This window comes from Scyliorhinus torazame, chromosome 2, assembly GCF_047496885.1.
Source record: "Scyliorhinus torazame isolate Kashiwa2021f chromosome 2, sScyTor2.1, whole genome shotgun sequence".
In the NCBI taxonomy this organism is placed as follows: Eukaryota; Metazoa; Chordata; class Chondrichthyes; order Carcharhiniformes; family Scyliorhinidae; genus Scyliorhinus; species Scyliorhinus torazame.
The window spans coordinates 18,177,874-18,199,400 of NC_092708.1; the positions used below are offsets into that span (position 1 = coordinate 18,177,874).

Consider the following 21,527-nt stretch of genomic DNA (forward strand, 5'->3'; position numbering starts at 1 on the left):
AAAACACGATCCGATACATCACGTACCCTTGCACCTGGGAGACAACATACCAAACGTGAGTCTCTCACGCTCCCACAAAATCTCCTATCTGTGCCCCTGACTATCGAGTCCCCAATTCCAAATGCTCTGCTCCTCTCCCCCCTTCCCTTCTGAGCAACAGGGACAGACTCCGTGCCAGAGGCCCGTACTCCATGGCTTACCCCTGGTAAGTCCCCCCCCCCCCCCCCCCACAAGTATCCAAAGCGGTATACTTGTTTCTCAGGGGAACGACCGCAGGGGATCCCTGCTCTGACTGCTTCTTCCCAGTCCCTCTTACAGTTACCCATCTATCTCCAATCTTTGGTGTAACTAATTCCCTGAAGCTGCTATCTATGACCCCCTCTGCCTCCCGAATGATCCGAAGTTCTTCCAACTCCAGCTCCAGTTCCCTAACTCGGTCTTGGAGGAGCTGGAGATGGCAGCACTTCCTGCAGGTAAAATCAGCAGGGACACTAACGGCATCCCTCACCTCAAACATCCTGCAGGAGGAACATTGCACTCCCTTCCCTGCCATCCCTCTAACCTTCAACCAAGATCTGGCTAACAACTAAATTTTTTTTTTTTTTAAATAATAATAATAATCATACAATATGGTACTTACCTCACACCAATGGGTTTTATTATTAAGTTAGAGGAGGAGGGTGGGTGGGAGACACTACACGTGTAGTGTCTCGGGTTTCCTCTCCACCAGAATTTATTGGTGAGGGACTTCCCAGAAGTCCGCGGGTCGAACTTCCTGTTCCCGCCTAAAAAAATATAAAATTAAAAAACAATACAACAGCAGCAAAGAGGAACAGAAACGGGACCAGGTAAGTGTTTACTTAAATACTCACCCAGCAGCAGCCCCCGCACTCCGCTCCCGCTGAAACTCCAAGAGATGCTCCTGTAAGGTAAGGTACTTTAAACTTCAATACTCACCCAGCAGCAGCCCCCGCACTCTGCTCCCGCTGAAACTCCAAGAGATGCTCCTGTAAGGTAAGTTACTTTAAACTTCAATACTCACCCACCAGCAGCCTCTGCACTCCGCTCCCGCTGAAACTCCAAGAGATGCTCCTGTAAGGTAAGTTACTTTAAATTTCAATACTCACCCAGCAGCAGCCCCCGCACTCCACTCCCGCTGAAACTCCAAGAGATGCTCCTGTAAGGTAAGTTACTTTAAACTTGTTGCTCTTGGCGGCACAGTGGTTAGCACGGCTGCCTCACGGCGCCAGGGACCCGGGTTCAATTCCGGCCTCGGGTGACTGTCTGTTTGGAGTTTGCACTTTCTCCCCGTGGCTGCGTGGGTTTCCTCCGGGAGCTCCAGGTTCCTCCCTCAGTCCAAAGATGTGCAGGCTAGGTGGATTGGCCATGCTAAATTCCCTCTCAGTGTCCAAAAGCTAGATGGGGTTACGGAGATAGGATGGGGGACTGGGCCTGGGTAGGGTGCTCTTTCAGAGGATCAGTGCAGACTCAATGGTCCTCCTTCGATACTGTATGGATTCTATGACCGTGTCATTTTGTAACTCCACCTTCGAGGATTTAGTTTAGGGGCAACTCCAACAGTGCAGCGCTCTCTGAGTACTGCAGGGGAACGATTAACGTAGAGTCTGTGCTCACGTCTCTGGAGTGGGGCTTGAACCCACAAACGTTTGACACAAAGGCGAGGACGTTACACTGAGTCACGGCTCAAACATACGAGAAAGGTCCTGCGAGGACAGTGGGAAAATAATTAGAAAGTTCTGTCAAACAAACAGCATGAACTGAATGGTAATGTTACTGTATTTCACAACACGCTGTCCCTGGGCCCCGGTGCCGTTCTGCTACTTCGTCCTTAAAAACTTCAACCCTCTGAAAAATGCACCTTGAATATTTGGACTAAGTTGCCATGTTGTGTTGCAGCCACCCCAACGATGAAAAGGACGGCATCTTTTTCCCTCGCAATGTCTCTGGCAGTGCCAGAGCCACCAACCTGACTGTTAGCCAGCTTCACCACGAGCAGAAGACGACGAAAGACTCTTTCATCACCGTGCCCCTAATGGAGGAATTTATTGAGGTTCAAGACCCCAAGAAGTCAGAGCAATTGTCTCAGGTGAGGCCCAATTTTGTGAGGGTGTAGCTGGCAGACATTGACTGTCGTAGGTAGAGAAAGCCGTTGTGGTGCGAGGGAGACGAGGCACCCGCGTCTCACCTGAACTCCCCCCCCCCCCCCCCCCCCCCCCGACAATGCAGTTGAAGCTGGGGGTTGATTATTTTTCATAATCGAGATTGATAGTTTCATTTCACTTCATACCCTTAACCAACAAAAATCTAAGGATAAAAATGTAGTTGCTGAAAAGAGAGACATGTTGTTGAAGCTTCTCTTCAACTCATCAGGACAAATGCAAGAATACCAAATTTCAAACTCTCACAACAATTTATACAACAGGAGAAAAGGCTGCTGAATGGTTGGCTTTCTCTGTGCCAGAACCTCAGCCAGAGTCAACTTGCCAACTAATCAGCAGCCTTTACTCCTGTTGTATAAATTGTTAGCCATGATGTGGAGATGACAACATTGGACTGGGGTGAGCACAGTAAGAAGTCTTACAACACCAGGTTAAAGTCCAGAAACTTGGCAGGAACTTATAGCCAAGTTCCACACACATGAGTGCGGCCTTAACCGGGACCTGGGATTCATGTCACATTACATTCATCCCCCACCATCTGGCCTGGGCTTGTGAAATCCTACCAACTGCCCTGGCTTGAGACAATTCACACCTCTTTAACCTGGGGTTACCCCTCTCTCTGGATCTGTAAAGACTTTACCTGCAAATGCTCGCATTCTAAGCATTGTCTTACATCTTTGAATTTGTCTACATTTATGTTTCTGGAACATAGCTCTTCATTCACCTGAGGAAGGAGCAGTGCTCCGAAAGCTAGTGTTTGAAACAAACCTGTTGGGCTTTAACTGGTGTTGTAAGACTTCTTACTGTATAAATTGTTGTGATTGTTTGAAATTTGGCATTCTTGTGTTTGTCCTGATGCGCGCAAGATGAAAAGCTTTGACAACATGTCTCTCTTTTCAGCCAATATTCAAGTTCACACTATCAAGCAGCTGTTTGATAAATATAGTTAATGGAGTTAAAAAGCAGGTTAGCCATGAGCTACTTAAGGAATGAGCTACTCCTATTCCTATTTTCCTCCAGGCCTATCATAGGTAGAGTCAAATATCAGAGGAGGAAGTTACAGGCTGCAATTTAATCGAAGGATTGGTTTAGTTTATGGAACAAATGCCTCCCCATTTTAACCATGGCCTGTGATTGCGCTGCTGGAGTACTCTCCTGGGCAGCGAATCGCATCCAGTGCTGCAATCAGAAAGATAATAGCAGCAGGAAATGGAGGAATAATACTGAGCAGAAAAGGGGGACCCCTTCATTTTGCCATGTCTGTGTTGGGGTGGAGCCCCACATGGTACTGAGGTACAGTAGCCCGTGCACAAGGCATGTTCACCCTGTGCTAGCTTCTGTCCCAGAGTAAAACAGCTCCTTAAGCACTGCCACGTGACCCCTGCCAGACTGGATCCTGGGTATGGAAGGACATTGTTGCATTTGTTTAGAAACATTAGAGATTCACTTAGTGTTAGGGGCTTGGATGGGGCAGAATTTAAAATGAGCGTCTTGAAATGACTTCTTGAAACAATATGTAGATAGTCCAACTGGGGAAGGTCCGTAATGGATCTGGTATTGGGGAATGAACGCGGCCAGGTGATCGAAGTTTCAGTAGGGGAGCATTTCGGGAACAGTGACCATAATTCAGGAAGTTTTAAGGTACTGGTGAAGGTGCTAAATTGGGGGAAGGCTATTTATAACAGTATTCGGCAGGATCTGATGAATCGAGATTGGGGTGGATGTTTGAGGTTAAATCAACATCTAGCATGTGGGAGGCTTTCAAATATCAGTTGATATGAATTCAGGACCGGTATGTTCCTGTGAGGAAGAAGGATAAGTATGGCAAGTTTCGGGAGTCTTGAATATTGTGAACCTTGTCCAAAAGAAAAGGGAAGCATTTTTAAGGACAGGAAGGTCGAGAACAGACAAAGCCCACTAGGAATATAAGGAAAGTAGGAAAAACTTAAGCAAGGAGTCAGGAGGGCTAAAAGGGGTCATGAAAAGTCATCAGCAAACATGATTAAGGAAAATACCAAGGTTTTTCATACGTTTATAAAGAGCAAGAGGGTAGCCAGGGAGAGGGTTGGCCCACTCGAGGACAGGGGAGGGAATCTCTGCGTGGAACCAGAGGAAATGGGCGAGGTATTAAATTAGTACGTTGTATCAATATTCACCAAAGAGAAGGACCTGGTGGATGAGGACTCTGGGGGAGGGTGTGTAGATAATCTGGGTCACATTGAGATCAAAAAGGAGGAGATGTTGGGCGTCTTGAAAACCATTAAGGTAGATAAGTCCCCATGGTCTGCTGGGATCTACCCCAGAATGCTGAAGGAGGCAAGGGAGGAAACTGCTGGGACTTTGAGAGAAATCTTTGTACCCTCACTGGCTACAGGTGAGGTCCCAGAGGACTGGAGAATAACCAATGTTGTCCCTTTGTTTAAGAAGGGTAGCAAGGAAAATGGGGAAAGTACCAAAGGGGAATTTGTTTTTTACTCATGCTGCCCGAAAGCGCGGTGGAAATAGGAATGTTCAAAAAGGAATTGGATAAACACTTGAAAAGGAGAAATGTGCATGGCTGTGGAGAAAGAGTGGGACTCTGGGTCTATAATCAATGTGGAGTTTAGAAGGATGAGGGGGGATCTCATTGAAGCTTACAGAATACTGAGAGGCCTGAATAGTGTGGACGAGGAGAGGACATTGCCACTAGTAGGAAGAACCAGAACCCGAGGGGCGAGCCTCAGACTGAAGGGACGATCCTTCAAAACAGAGATGAGGAGGAATTTCTTCAGCCAGAGGGTGGTGAATCTGTGGAACTTATTATGGACCAGGGTTTAGAGAACACCAAAGTATATCATAGAGTTCATCTGACCCACCACTTTAAATAGATTTTGGTGATGGGGAGCACAAGGGCCCACTTTTCAGGTGTGATGCAACAGAGAGCGAAAGTATGTTTAAAACAAAACAGTGTTTATTCTATGAATCCAGTTAACATTTTATAAACACACAGTAAACAGTTTATCAACTACCAATCCTGACCACCCCCCAAAAGATACAGTACTCTTATAGGTAACCCTTGATAATTTTCCAAGCAACATCCACAAGTTAAACCCTTTTAAAATAAAGACAGCAAGTTTAAATTCTCTACAGAAACAGGTATTACTTTGAAATCATCAAGTGATCTTTAGATTGCAGAGAGAGATCATAACATCTTCTTGCGGTGAATGCAGCTCTCCAACTCTGAAAACGAAACCAAAAACACACTGCAGCTGCCAGCTCAAAAACAAAAGTAAAAGTCAGACAGCCCAGCTCCACCCACACACTGACATCACTGCAGCTAGTTGATAAACACCCATTTCTTAAAGGTACATCCACCTGACAAAACCTTTGCCGCAGAAGGCTGTGGAGGCCAAATCACCGAGTGTCTTTAAGATAGAGATAGATAAGATCTTGATTAATAAGGGGATCGGGGGTTATGGGGAGAAGGCAGGAGAATGGGGATGAGAAAATATCAGCCATGATTGAATGGCGGAGCAGACTCGATGGGCCGAGTGGCCTAATTCTGGTGCTATATCTTCTGGTCTAATAGCTCTTTCAAAGAGTCAGCACAGGCACGATGGACCGAGTGGTCTGTTGTGCTATAAGATTCTGTGATTCTGTATGTACAAGCAGGGAAAATCTTCCCATTTCTTGTGGAACTTTCGTCAAATCACTTTTCCTTTTTAGACATCTCTGAGGAGTTCAGCTCAGCACAGTAGTGAGAGATACAAGAGGAAAGCAGAGCAGAGGCTGATGGAGAAGATTCCAGAAAACGCAGAGGCAACGGTGGTCCTCATTGGTATGTCTGACCAAAGAAGAAATTATGGGCTATTTCAACGGGGTCTGCTCATTGAACAAGAAGAACCAATGCCCCTACGTCTGGTGATTCAGATGTGGGTGTTTAATAGAGGTGGCACACCACTTCCCACGTATCGCCGGGTTAGATACAGCACGACACACCATGGGTAGTTCACCATCCGATCCATTGAACAGCATGGGGTTAGATACAGAGTAAAGCTCCCTTGACACTAATTTGAGGGTTGGGTTTTGGGAAAGCCATTGTCGAGGCAGACTCACTAACTGTGCTAGCAAGGTGAGCTTATCGGTATCCCCTTTGGCTCCCCTTTGAAATGGATCTGGGAAGTGCCATGGTGATATGAATCTGTTAGTGGCTAAGTAGGCATGACAAGTTCTGATAAGAGTCTCCTGGTCGTTTGCGATTTACACGGGATCTGGACATTGAGGTGTGACATTCCACAGGCTAAATTAGGATTTCTCAGACAACGGGCCAAATCCTGTCATCATGGGCGGCACGGTGGCTCCCCGTGTGTGCGTGGGTTTCCTCCGGGCGCTCCGGTTTCCACCCACAGTCCAGAGATGTGCAGGTTCGGTGGATTGGCCAGGCTAAATTGCCCCTCAGTGTCCAACAGTTAGGTGATGTTACAGGGATAGGGTGGGGGCCGTGGGCCTATGTAGGGTGATCTTTCAGAGGGTCGGTGCAGACTCGATGGGCTGAAGGGCCTCCTTCTGCACTGCGGGAATTCTATGATTGTACCAGCCATCATGTTTGTTTCAGCTGAAGGTCAATTTCTTTCTTGAATGGCAAAAAAATGAAGTTGTGTATTTACTTTCCTATCACAGAATCGTAGCATTTACAGTGCAGAAGGAGGCCATTCGGCCCATCGAGTCTGCACCGGCCCTTGGAATGAACCTACCTTTTTTTAAATACATTTAGAGTGCCCAATTTATTTTTTCCAATTAAGGGGCAATTTAGCGTGGCCAATCCACCTACCCTGCACATCTTTGGGTTGTGGGGGCGAAACCCACGCAGACACGAGGAGAAAAGAGCACCCGACCTAAGCCTACACCTCTACCCTATCCCCGTACCCCAGTAACCCCACCCAACCTTTTTGGACACGAAGGGGCAATTGATCATGGCCAATCCACCTAACCTGCACAGCTTTGGACTGTGGGAGGAAACCGGAGCACCCGGAGGAAACCCACGCAGAGGAACCCAACAATCGGAAAAATATTAACTAATTAAACTAAACTTTAAATCATGTCAGTGTTAGTCGTGCCTTAGCATGTTAGCAGAGGTCCTGGAATGAAAATAATTCGCAAAAGAACGAGGGTGGGGGAAAATGAGAGATTTCTGCACACCGAGGGGTGCCGCAATTTCAAATGCACTGATGGGAAGAAGGTTCCAGAAGAATCTTCAATCGGCAATTGGACACTCATTTGAAAAGAGCTCATTTGCAGATTTCGGGAAAATGTGGGGGAATGGGACAAATTGGAGAGTTCTTTTGGGCAGCACAAGTGGTTAGCACCGTGACTCCAGGGTCCCAGGTTCGATTCCCTGCTGGGTCACTGTCTGTGCGGAGTCTGCACGTTCTCCCCGTGTCTGCGTGTGTTTCCTCCGGGTGCTCCGGTTTCCACCCACAGTCCAAAGACGTGCAGGTTAGGTGGATTGGCCGTGCTAAATTGCCCCTTAATGTCCAAAAAAAAAAGTGAGGCGGGATTATTGGGTTATGGGGATAGGGTGGAAGTGAGGGCTTAAGTAGGTTGGTGCAGACTCAATGGGTTGAATGGCCTCCTTCTGCACTGTATGTTCTATGTTCTTCCAAAGGGCTACCACAGGTATGATGGGCCAAATGGCCTTCTGTGCTGTTGATTCCAAGAGACAGTTTACTCGCTTCTGGAAGGAGAGCGGGCTTTCCTTCTCTCACGGGGTGTGGGCGTCGCTTGACGGGCCAGCATTTATTGTCCATCCCTAATTTGCACCAAGGGACGTGGTGACGAGGTGCCAAATCCCAGTGTTAGTGGAGGAACGGCGAGAGAGCTCCCCATCAGGATGGTGTGTGGCTTCGGGCGGGGGGGGGGGGGGGGGGGGGGGGGGGGGGAACACTCAGGTGGTGGTGTTCCCAGCCATCTGCTGCCCTTGCACGAGATGGTAGAGGTCAGGGGTTTGGAGGGTGACCTCATGATGGAAGGAAGGTCATTGATGCAGCAGCTGAAGATGGTTGGACCGAGGACACTACCCTGAGGAGCTCCTGCAGCGATATATTGGAGCTGAGATGATTGACCTCCAACAACCATCTTCCTTCCTGCCAGGTTTTTTTTTTTTTAAATTTAGCGTGCCCAATTATTTCCCGTACCAGCCTCCCTGAACAGGCGCCGGAATGTGGCGACTAGGGGCTTTTCACAGTAACTTCATTTGAAGCCTACTTGTGACAATAAGCGATTTTCATTTCATTTCATTTCATTTTTTTTTTGTCCCAATTAAGGGGCAATTTAGCGTGACCAATCCACCCAACCTGCACATCTTTGGGCTGTGGGGGTGAAACCCACGCAGACATGGGGAGAATGTGCAAACTCCACACGGACAGTGACCCAGGGCCGGGATCTTTCTGCCAGGTATGACTCCAGCCAGCGGAGTCATAATCCTCATTGACTCCAGTTTTGCTGGGGCTCCTTGATGCCACACTCGGTCAAATGCTGCCTTGGTGTCCAGGGCAGTCACTCTCGCCTCAACTCAGCTCCTTTGTTCGAACCAAGACTGTAATGAGGTTCAGAGCTGAGTGACCTTGGCGGAACTGTAATTGGGCATCCGTGCCCAAGTTATTACTAAGCAAGTGCACTGCTGACCACCCTTTCCAATACTTTGCTGATGATGTTGAGGGATGTGCAGGTTGTGAATACAAATGTGATGTTGTACGAATTAAGTAATGGCATGATGGGAAAACTGGCCAACTATTCAGTACAATGTAGGAAAAGCTGACCTAGCCATTTCAATGTACCAGACCCCTTTGCAAGACCAATAAGGCTGACTCCGCATAACCTAAAGCATGAATAAGATCAGAGAAGTTCAAGCTATTCCAAAATGCCTGACCTCTGTAAATTCTGATAAGGCTAACTCATCATAACCCAGGACGGTATGAATAAGACAAGATAAGGAATGGATGAGTCTCCTCCGACCTTTTAATGTTCTATCAAAGGACAAGATAATGGTATGAGGGATGAGACAAAGAGTCCGAGAAGATCAACAGGTCAGCAGGTTTATGACATTGCTTACGTTTCTACTTCCGATCGAATTCCTGACTAAGCTGTAGTCACGCAATCTTGATAATGATAATGTATAAATACTAAACTGATTTTCTGTAGAAGCGCGGACTTGAGAAGGAATCAGCAGTGGTAGTAACTGCTCTCCGACCTCAACTTTCAGCCAAAACTGCATGCGGTCATTTCGTAAATAAAGCCTTGTTATTTTACCATAACAATCTATTGTTGAGTCTTTACCACAGTCAAAGAAGTAGGAAAATATTGACTTCTACACAATTTGTGTACGTATTTTGCAGCTTAAACATAAGAAAATGAGCCAGGACGATTAACAGGAGTGTCATGAAACATAGAGCCACATAAAGAGAAATTTAGGCTGTTGACCAGAAAGCTTGGTCAAAGTGATTTGAAGAATGTATTTTCAGAGGAGACAAAGGTAGAGTACAGGAGAGGTACCGGGTGTCCAGACAACTGAAGGCATAGTCACCAATGGTGAAGCGATTAAAATTGGGAGCATGCAGGAGACCAGGATTAGAGGAGAGCAGAGATCCTGGAGGGTTGTGGGGCTGGAGGGGATTACAGGGATAGGGAGGGACAAGGCCATGGAGCGATTTGCAAAGAATAAGAATTTTAATATCAAGCTATTGCTTGACTGGGAGCCAAAGTAGGTCAGTAACCAGAGTGGTGATAGGGGTGTGAAGGAGGTGACAGGGATTTGAATAACCTCACGTTTGCAGTGGGTAAGATGTGAGAGGCTAGCCTTGAAAAAAAAAAAATTGGGCAGCACGGTAGCACAGTGGTTAGCACAAGTGCTTCACAGCTCCAGGGTCCCAGGTTCGATTCCCAGCTTGGGTCACTGTCTGTGCGGAGTCTGCACATCCTCCCCGTGTGTGCGTGGGTTTCCTCTGGGTGCTCCGGTTTCCTCCCTCCCTCCAAAGATGTGCAGGTTAGGTGGATTGGCCATGCTAAATTGCCCTTAGTGTCCAAAATTGCCCTTAGTGTTGGGTGGGGTTACTGGGTTATGGGGATAGGGTGGAGGTGTGAGCTTGGGTAGGGTGCTCTTTCCAAGAGAGGGTGCAGACTCGATGGGCCAACTGGCCTCCTTCTGAACTGTAATGATTCTGGAGTGTATTGAAGAAGCTGAGTCCACAGGTACCGATGAGGGTTTCAACTGCGGATGAACAGGGGCAGCGGAGGACTTGGGCAGTGCCACAAAGGTGGAAATAGGCAGTCTGGGCCATCTCGTGGATATGTGGTCAGACACACATTTCATGGTCAGGTATATGAGACCCGAGTTGTGAACGGAGCGGTTGAGCCTCAGGCATTTTCCGGGGAGAGACATAGAGAGAGTGGCTGGGAAACCAGAATTTGTGATGGAGGATGAAGGTGATGGGCAGGGCTTTCCGGTCCTTCTCTCTGGCGGGAAGTCCTGCCAAAGGCGAACCCCGGCGGCGTGCCCAACCAACAACGCAAGTGGCCATTGACTTCAGCGAGACTGGACGATCACGTCAGCAACCCATGGCGATGCGCCACCGGACAACCCCCCTTGGCAGGGCCAGAAAAATCCCAGCCAGCGGCTTTCATTGATTAGCGCTGTGCTTCCCCGTGGATGAGCTTGCAATTCTTCTCATTGTTTTCTTTCCAAATGGTTTCAGGGACTCTGGCCTTCCTGGAGCAACCCACCATGGCCTTTGTGCGTCTCAGTGAAGCGGTGTTCCTCGATTCCGTTTTGGAGGTTACAGTTCCTGTGCGGTTCATCTTCATCCTATTCGGGCCCATGCAGTCCAACATGGATTACCATGAAATTGGGCGGAGCATCTCCACCCTGATGTCAGACAAGGTAAGACACTGAACAGGGTCGAGTGTTGATTTGATCAACATTTTCAAAGCATTACGGGGAACAGATAGTTGGGAGAAATGGGCCGGGATTCTCCGAAATCCCGGCGAAGTGTTGGCGCTGGCGTAAACACCGGAGGCGTGTCACGCCGGCGTCAACGGGCCTCCTGCCCCAGCAAATCACCATTGTTCAGTGGGCTAGCACGGCACCGGAGAGCTACGCGCTGCTCCGGCGTCGAAAGGCGGCACTGCACGGCTGCGCAGGTCCGCGCATGTGCGTGACGGCCACCTCCGTGCCGGCCCCCGCGCAACATGGTGGAGCCCTACAGGGGCCCGGCGCGGAGGAACCTAGGCTCACCATTGGAATAAGCGCGCCCACCGATCGGTAGCCCCCCGACCGCGGGCCTGGCCACCATGGAGGCCCCCCCCCCCCCGGAGTCGGATCCCCCCGCCCCTCCCCGCAGGACGGCCCCAGCAGCCAGAACACAGAGGTCCCGCCGGGAGGGACCTCATGTGAACCAAGCCAGCGGGACTCAGCAGGACTTGGTGGCCACTCGGCCCGTCGAGCGCGGAGAATCACCGCGGGGGCGGCTTTCAACAGCCCCCGACTGGCGGCGCGTCGACCGGCGGGTCCACGGAGGATCGCGGGAGCGCCATCTCGCCGGATTTCTGGTGTGAACGGCTATTCTCCGCCCCCGTGCCGGGTGCGATTCCGGAGTGTCGGAGAATCCCGCCCATGATTTCCCATTGGTGGTGGGGCTGTTGCCGGTGGGGGGGTGGCGGTTCTAGGACTAGGAGGCAAAGTCTAAAGATTTACCTTCCAGGAATGAAATTTGGAAACATTTCAACAGGCAAAGTATAGTCTGGAACTTTACTTTCTTCTGCGAAAGACAGGAAAAACCTGGAGGGGTTGTAAAGGAGAGGGAGGATTGTTAACATTGCCGAATGCTTTCCACAGGATTTCCATGAGGCAGCGTATGAGGCTGATGACCGACAGGACCTCTTAAATGCCATCAACGAGTTCCTGGACTGCAGCATTGTCATTCCCCCATTGGAGTTGGAAGGCAAGGATCTCCTGAGATCTGTTGCTGCGTTTCAGAAGGAGATGCTGAGGAAGAGAAGGCTGAGAGAGCACAGAAAGTCACTGAGGAGAGACGAAGGCAAATTCCCGGTTAAAGGTGAGGCACAGCAGGTCAAACCATGGGAACTTCACCAGCTGACCCATTAGGTACAGAGTACATCTCCCTCTACACTGCCCCATCAAACACTCCCAGGGCAGGTACAGCACGGGGTTAGAAACAGAGTCAAGCTCCCTCTGCACTGTCCCCATCAAACACTCCCAGGACAGGTGCAGCACGGGGTTAGATACAGAGTAAAGCTCCCTCTACACTGTCCCCATCAAACACTCCCAGGACAGGTACAGCACGGGGTTAGATACAGAGTAAAGCTCCCCCTGCACTGTCCCCATCAAACACTCCCAGGACAGGTGCAGCACGGGGTTAGATACAGAGTAAAGCTCCCTCTACACTGTCCCCATCAAACACTCCCAGGACAGGTGCAGCACGGGGTTAGATACAGAGTAAAGCTCCCTCTGCACTGTCCCCATCAAACACTCCCAGGACAGGTACAGCACGGGGTTAGATACAGAGTAAAGCTCCCTCCACACTGTCCCCATCAAACACTCCCAGGACAGGTACAGCACGGGGTTAGATGTAAAGTTCCCTCTACTCCGTCCCCATCAAACACTCCCAGGAGAATTACAGCATGGGGTTAGAATCAGAGTAAAGTTCCCTCCACACTGTCCCCATCAAACACTCCCATGACAGGTACAGCACGGGGTTAGATACAGAATGAAGCTCCCTCTACACTGTCCCCATCAAACACTCCCAGGACAGGTACAGCACGGGGTTAGATACAGAGTAAAGCTCCCTCTGCACTGTCCCCCATCAAACATTCCCAGGACAGATACAGCACGGGGTTGGATACAGAGTAAAGCTCCCTCTACACTGTCCCCATCATACACTCCCAGGACAGGTACATCATGATGTTTCGAATCAATGTACTTACGACTGTCCCAAACATTAGCTCTATTCCCTCTCCACTGATATGGTCAGACCTGCAGAGATTGTTCACGATTTTCTGTTTTTGCTTCCTTTAAGACTAAACAATTTTGTGTGGAAGCGCAGGTTGAAATTATTGCAAATATTCTGTCTCTTCCCAAGAACCCATGAATATCGGCCAAAGTGATACTAATGGACCATTCGGCCTCTCGAGGCTGCCTTTACTCAATAAAACCATGATTCTTCTTCAGCCACAATGCCACCCTTCCATCCAATGCCCATATATAATAATCTTTATTGTCACAAGTAGGCTTACATTAACACTGCAATGAAGTTACTGTGAAAAGCCCCTAGTCGCCACATTCTGGTGCCTGTTCGGGTGCAAAGAGGGAGAATTCAGAATGTCCAAATTACCGAACAGCACGTCTTTCGGGACTTGTGGGAGGAAACCGGAGCACCCGGAGGAAACCCACGCAGACACGGGGCGAACGTGCAGACTCCGCACAGACAGTGACCCAAGTGGAAATCGGACCTGATACCCCGGCGCTGTGAAACAACAGTGCTACCCATTATGCTACCGTGCTGCCCACACGCTCTCTACATGTATTGATCATTTTGTTGTTCAATGTTTAATAAAGCTTTCTGTTTTTTAATTACCTAAAGGTTTCCCTGGCTGAATTCAGTGGTCGAGTGATGGTATCACACTGCAACAGGAACCATGGTATTTCGTGGCCACCTGAACAGGAAGAGGCCATTTGGCACCTCCTGACTGTGCTTCTGCTGTATTAAATCACAGCTTCCTCCAACTTCACTAGCTCACTAAAATCTATCCTGCTTAAAATTGACCCCCAACATGATGGATTTTTGTGATGGGTGGTGTCCACACCCCATTCCACATTTCCTGATAGAGCCAGGTCGTTCAGGTGTTATGAGTGTTGTTCCATTGTTCTGGTCTGAATCTATTTGTCATACTAAACACCTTGATGAATCAGCAGGCACTTGCCATGTCGGGTGGCTGGAAGTCGTGTTTTTGTACCAAAGCCAGACACTGGTTTTTTTTTAGCCTGTCTGGCCCCTGACTGCTATGGGATGGCTTCAAATCTTATCTCTTGACCCTTAGTCCATTTACCTCAGTAAAGCACCGACAGGGACCTGTGCTCACTCCTTTCCCATCTGCAGCAACCTACATGCAAAGGGGATGTGAGTGTCGGGTTTGTTTTTGTATATTCTAACCCCGCACTAACAGATTCAAAAACAGCTTCTTCCCCGCTGTTATCAGACTCCTAAACGACCCTCTTGTGGACTGATCTCTTCACACATCTTCACTACTGAGTAGTGCAGCACTCCTGTATGCTTCACCCGATGCCTGTGTCTATGTATTTACATTGCGTACCTTATGTTCGCCCTATTATGTATTTTCTTTTCATGTACGGAATGATCTGTTTGAGCTGCACGCAGAACAATACTTGTCACTGTACCTCGGAGCTCGTGACAATAAACAAATCCAGAATCCATCTGTGATTCAATTGGTAGCTCACTATCTCTTAGAGGGGTTTAAAAAAAAATTTTTTTTTTAATGTTTATTTTTAATTTTTTTCCAATTAAGGGGCAATTTAGCGTGGCCCGTCCACCTATCCTGTACATCTTTGGGTTGTGGGGGTGAGACCCTCGCAGACTTGAAATGAAATGAAAATCGCTTATTGTCACAAATAGGCTTCAAATGAAGTTACTGTGAAAAGCCCCTCGTCGCCACATTCCGGCGCCTGTTCGGGGAGGCTGGTACGGGAATTGAACCGTGCTGCTGGCCTGCCTTGGTCTGCTTTCAAAGCCAGCGATTTAGCCCAGTGTACATGAGGAGACTGTGCAAACTCCACACGGCCAATGACCCGGGGCCTGGTCTGAGTTAGAGGGTTGCGGGTCCTGTCATGTTTTTCTGTTTATCGGAAAGATACTAACCATACATCAGGGATTTGTGAAACAATAAGGTGGGTTTTTTTGGTTTGAAGATATGGCAACGTACATTCAGCAGTAACTGGGTGGCTATGTAGACTCTTCTAACCTGTACAACAGCTGCTGTGTTTGTTCTGTGTACAGGATCATAGGATTACATATGCTCCACGGTGGGAGTGATAATCTGCAGTTTAAGATATAACGCACCCTTAAATGTGCATGTACATCACATTTTAAAAAAATAAAAATAATTTTAGTGTACCCAATTCATTTTTTTTCCAATTAAGGGGCAATTTAGCGTGTTCAGTCCACCTCCCCTGCACATCTTTGGGTGAAACCCACGCAAACACGGGGAGAATGTGCAAACTCCACACGGACAATGACCCAGAGCCGGGATCGAACCTGGGACCTCGGCGCCGTGAGGCAACAGGGCTAACCCACTGCGCCACCGTGCTGCCCTTACATGTACATCACATGAAAACAGGTTTGATTCCCACCGCAGACAACTGAACCACAAACGCCAGACCGCACTGAGGGAGGGCGCCAAAGGTCTTGGACGGGAAGCTGAACCAAAACGCCCGTCTTCCCTTTAAGGTCATTGTGAGGGATCCTACGGCCACTTAATTGTGTCCTGACGGGTCTGCCCAAAGGACACCAGCAGAGAGACTGAAAAGAATGGGTATCCTAGGGAGATGGGACATCATGTTGAGTTACCGCGAGCTGTTCTTTTCTTCTTCCCTTAGATATAAGTGGGGAGTTGAAAGAGGAAGTTGAAGATGACCCACTGAAGAGAACAAGAATTCCATTTGGGGGCTTGGTCCGGGATATCAAACGGAGATACCCCAAATATCTAAGCGACATCCAGGATGCCATGAACTGTCAATGTTTGGCTGCCATCATCTTTATTTACTTTGCTGCATTGGCACCTGCCATCACCTTTGGAGGATTACTTGGTAATTCTTTTATTACAGGTGTTTTGTTTTTAGTTACTAATTCTTTCACGGCACCATTTATTGCCCACCTGTAATTGCCCTTTGAGGGATGTTATGAATCAGCCACATTTGGATCTTGAGTTACATGTGGGCCAGACCAGGTAAGGATGGCAGATTTCCTTACCTAAAAGACATTAGTGAAAGTTTTATGAAAATTGATGATAGTTTCATGGTCACTGTTACTGAGACTAGCTTTCAATTCCAGATCTATAACTGATATCAAATTTCCCCCGCTGCCGTGCTGGGATTGAACCCATGCCCCCAGAGCATTGGCCTGGGCCTCTGGATTATCAGTGACACCACCATGCACACTCTACACCAAAGGTCTTCTTCAATGCCCTTCATCATAAAACTCATAGAATCCCAACAATGCAGAAGGAGACCATTCGGCCCGTTGAGTCTGCATCGCCCCTTCGAAGGAGCACCCCACTCAGAGCCACTGAACCCCCCCCACTCTCTCCGTAACCCCATCTAACCTTTTCAACACTAAGGGACCCTCAAGAGTATTGAAAGTCAAAGAGATCTAGGAGTACAGGTCCACAGGTCATTGAAAGGGGCAACACAGGTGGAGAAGGTAGTCAAGAAGGCATACGGCATGCTTGCCTTCATTGGCCGGGGCATTGAGTATAAGAATTGGCAAGTCATGTTGCAGCTGTATAGAATCTTAGTTAGGCCACACTTGGAGTATAGTGTTCAATTCTGGTCGCCATACTACCAGAAGGATGTGGAGGCTTTAGAGAGGGTGCAGAAGAGATTTACCAGAATGTTGCCTGGTATGGAGGGCATTAGCTATGAGGAGCGGTTGAATAAACTCGGTTTGTTCTCACTGGAACGAAGGAGGTTGAGGGGAGACCTGATAGAGGTATACAAAATTATGAGGGGCATAGACAGAGTGGAGAGTCAGAGGCTTTTCCCCAGGGTAGAGGGGTCAATTACTAGGGGGCATAGGTTTAAGGTGAGAGGGGCAAGGTTTAGAGTAGATGTACGAGGCAAGTTTTATACGCAGAGGGTAGTAGGTGCCTGGAACTCGCTACCGGAGGAGGTGGTGGAAGCAGGGACGATAGGGACATTTAAGGGGCATCTTGACAAATACATGAATAGGATGGGAATAGAGGGATACGGACCCAGGAAGTGTAGAAGATTGTAGTTTAGTCGGGCAGCATGGTCAGCACGGGCTTGGAGGGCCGAAGGGCCTGTTCCTGTGCTGTACATTTCTTTGTTCTTTGTTTTGTTCTTTGACAATTTGGAACGGCCAATCCAGCTAACCTGCCCATCTTTGGACTGTGGGACGAAACCGGAGGAAATCCACGCAGACACGGGGAGAAAATGCAGACTCCGCACAGACATTTCACCCTAGACCGGATGTGAACCCGGGTCCCTGGCGCTGTGAGCAGCAGTGCTAACCACTTATGTCACCTTGCTGCCCTTCCACATCGTGCACACAGTTCCCTTTCATCACTTGTTCTAATCTCTGGGTGCTCCCTCCCCACACCCGGGAGTGTTGGTGTTCTTTATCGAAACCCCCATCTCCTGCCTCCGGGCCTCCCCTCCCTTCGCCGCTGTCAAATCCAGTCCACGTACCTGGCCCTAGACTCTGGGACTTGGAATCTGAGGACTGTGTGTGGTCCCAGTCCTGGTCACTGTGCCCCTGGTGCTGCTGGGACTATAGAGCGTCTGATTAATCCACTCCTAGGAGCATTAAATGTCTGTGGAGCAGCCAGGATCAGCAGGGATGCATTCCACACTGACTCCTTGGGTAGCGGGGCAGGGAGTGCCATCATCCCAAAAAATCCTGTCCCCTGTGTTTGCCTGGCTACCTACTTAAAAATTTGATTCATGTTTGAGAAGAAAAATATTGCAGGCCAGTGGGGAAAGAGCAAGGGGAGTGAGACTGTGGGACAGTCTTGCACAGAGCTGGCTCGGACACAATGGGCAACGGCCTTCTTTGTTGCATGGCCCTGGAGGGAATGTTCACTTGGTTCCAAACAACAGGATTCAAGTGTCAGGATAACCGATCTGCAGAACCAACTTCCATGGAAGGATATGGAGGGAAGATATTAGAAACGAACATGGGACAATGGAATTTGTTTTGTGGTCCAAGTTGGATTTTAGGTCACTGGAAGGGCAGTGTTGTTCCCATGTCACCAAAAAGCCCTTTTGTTCTTCTGCCATTTGTTCCTGTATCTGTGGAACAGGGCTGATCATCATCTCTGAACAGGGAGCTGTTGGGTGGTGGAGGGAAGCATGTTGGGGGGGTGGGGGGGGGGGGGAGGGGAGGAGAGTGTAAGAGATTGCATAGGCAGGTTTTAACAGTGTCGTTTGCCCTACCACTTCTAACAAATGGACTTCTGCCTTCAGGTACCAAGACAGATGGACTGATTGGGGTGTCAGAGTTAATTGTCTCCACATCAGTAGTTGGCATTGCCTTCTCTCTGTTGGGAGCTCAGCCCCTCCTCATGATCGGGTTCACGGGGCCCCTACTGGTGTTTGAAGAGTCGTTTTACAAGGTAAGGGGGTTAGCAAGTCCCATTCACTCATTGACCCGGCACTCACTAACCTAGATTAGCTATGTGTGGAGTGGGATACGTTGATTTTCAAATTCTCGTCCATGTTTTCAAATACCTCCAATTTTGTGAAGTCTGCTTATCGGCTCAAATGCAGTGAGATTGGAAACATTTCTGAGAGAAAATTCTTTAAAAACCTGAAGTCAAGATGAAGAATGAGACATTTTCCTCAGAGGGGCCCAATCTGATTATTTTATCCTCTTATGTTGTATTATCTATTTGTAAAGAGTAAGAAACAAATTGTTATGCACGGGTACATCCAGGGTGCCGCATTCGCTACTACACTGCAGTCAGGTATAGGTCAGCCAGCCACATGGAGAGCTTTAAGATATACACCAAAGCTCCAGCATTTTGAGTGTACAAGTACGATTATTTCAAACTTTTGAGAACCAGAAGACATAACATGGTGGCAGCGGTGCCTGTGGGTAAGACTCAAGCATTTTAAATGGATTAAAAGTTGAATTAGATTGAGAAGAATCAAATCGTGAAAACGACAAAGAAAGGGAATGGTTTATGGGAAAATGAAATGGCCCCAACACAGCAAAGGAACGGACTGCTACAACCCCATAATGAATTGGGAGGCTGGTGATGCAATTGAGAAGTTTAACCAAAAGTGTGGACTGACATTCAATTGCTTTCCAAAAGGCACAAGTGAAGAGGAAAAAGGGCAGCTTACATCCTATGATGGGCAGCGGAGAAAGGGTTAAATTTGTTGACTCGTTGGGAAATGAGTGAGGGGGCGACAGTCACTCAGGAAATGCCAAGAGACAAAGGAAGACCTTTGCCTTATTGTCACTTCGGTCTAATTTAATTAATAATCTTTATTAAATAGTCACAAGTAGGCTTACATTAACACTGCAATGAAGTTACTGTGAAAAGCCCCTACTCGCCACATTCCGGCACCTATTCGGGTACACTGAGGGAGAATTCAGAATATCCAGTTCATCGAACAGCACGTCATTCGGGACTTGTGGGAGGAAACCGGAGCACCCGGAAACCCACACAGACACGGGGATAACGTGCAGACTTCGCACAAACAGTGACCCAAGCTGGGAATCGAACCTGGGACCCTGGTGCTGTGAAGCAACAGTGCTAATCGCTGTGCTACCGTGACTCATCAAAGCTGACATGAAGTTGCCTGCAGATCTGTTGAATAGAAGAATGTATAAGACTACTCTGCCAAGCATAATACTCCCTCTGAGTGACAGGAGGAATTAAGACAACAACTCAATGGTGCACAAGTAGCAGAAGGTCAACATTTAGAGTGTGCTTGAGTTGTTGAAAGGATGCACTGTACACGTAAAGGATCCAATCATGAAAACCAGGAAGCCAGCAAAGGTTCTTGGTGAAACTAAGACTCCAGGTCATACATTATTAAAATGAAACCACAAAACAAACAAGAAGGAGCAGAGTCCACAGTTGACCAACACCTGAGCTGGCAAAGCAGGGAAGCTCATCAACATCACCAGGAATATCACAAACCAGCGAGACAACATCAACAGCATAACTAACAACTGGTGGAACATCAGCAATATCACCAGCAAGTGACGCGACATTAGCAACAACAAGCACTATTGCCACAACACCAGGAGTAACACGTGTAACATTGCCTGTTCGGTAGCACGGTAGCATAGTGGTTAGCACTGTGGCTTCACAGCACAAAGGTCCCAGGTTCGATTCCCTGCTGGGTCACTGGCTGCGTGGAGCCTGCACGTTCTCCCCGTGTCTGCGCGGCTTTCCTCCGGGTCCTCCCACAGTCCAAAGACGTGCAGGTTAGGTGGATTGGCCATGCTAAAATTGCCCTTAGTGTCCAAAAAGGTTAGGAGGGGTTATGGGGATAGGGTGGAAGTGAGGGCTTAAGTGGGTCGCTGCAGACTCGATGGGCCGAATGGCCTCCTTCAGCACTGTATGTTCTATGTCTATGTTTTATGTTCCATCTCATCACTCTCAGCACTGAAAGCCAAATCGACAAAATAGAGGCAAAACACCCGATCACGTAAACATTGTCCAAATAATATTTTGAGAAAATAAAATAAGCTGTGTCAGACTCTAAAGGTGTTCTGTTTAATAATAAAAGTCAATTATTAATCTTCTTTAGTTAGATATAATATCTGGCTGAGTGGCTGCAGAGCACCCTGAGGGGAACAGCCAGTAGTCATGGTCCATGTAGACACCAGCGACATAGGCAGGACGAGGGATGTGGTTCAGCGGTCAGAATTTAGCTGAGAAATTATCAAGCAGGATCTGACTGACCATAACCTTTCAGTCTCCCTTAGACTCCAGGGTGGAGCCAGAGGACTGGGGAGTGGCAAAATGTTACACCCCTTGTCCCAAAAAACTTTTTTTTTCCGGAGAATCCCGACAGTGCAGCAGGAGGCCATTCGGCCCATCGAGTCTGCAGAGGCCGTTGGAAAGAGCACCCTACCTAGGCCCACACCCCACTCTATCCCCGCAACCGCGTATCCGCACCTAACCATTTGGACACACGGGCAATTTAGCATGGCCGATCCACCTAAACTGCACTCCTTTGGACTGTCGGAGGAAACCAGAGCACCCGGAGGAAACCCGGGGGTCTCCACGCAGACGCGAGGAGAAAGTGCAAACTCCACACAGACAGTCACCCGAGGCTGGAATTGAACTCGGGACCCTGGAGCTGTGAGGCAGCAGTGCTTACCACTGTGCCACCGTGTAAAGATAAGGCCAGCAACTTCCGTCCAGTCAGTTTAACTTTGGTGGTGGATTAATTAAGAAATGCCAGCCTGGGCGTCTTCAAGGCAAATTGCGTTTTAACTAATTTGCCGGAGTTTTTGAGAGCTAAGAGAGAAAGTTGATGAGGGAAGTGCCGTTGATGTGGTGTACATGGATTTCCAA

General features: G+C 48.4%; 1 protein-coding gene across 2 annotated transcripts in view; it reads left to right on the forward strand.

The window, feature by feature from the left end:
* Positions 1 to 21,527, forward strand: part of LOC140386548 (anion exchange protein 3-like) — a 254,089-nt gene that overhangs the window by 189,417 nt on the left and 43,145 nt on the right. For both annotated transcript variants that reach the window (XM_072468972.1, XM_072468979.1), the window contains exons 10-15: positions 1,918 to 2,107; positions 5,886 to 5,997; positions 10,910 to 11,094; positions 12,049 to 12,268; positions 15,844 to 16,053; positions 18,451 to 18,599. In XM_072468972.1, coding sequence (XP_072325073.1) covers positions 1,918 to 2,107; positions 5,886 to 5,997; positions 10,910 to 11,094; positions 12,049 to 12,268; positions 15,844 to 16,053; positions 18,451 to 18,599 — 1,066 coding nt within the window. The remainder of the gene's footprint in view (positions 1 to 1,917; positions 2,108 to 5,885; positions 5,998 to 10,909; positions 11,095 to 12,048; positions 12,269 to 15,843; positions 16,054 to 18,450; positions 18,600 to 21,527) is intronic.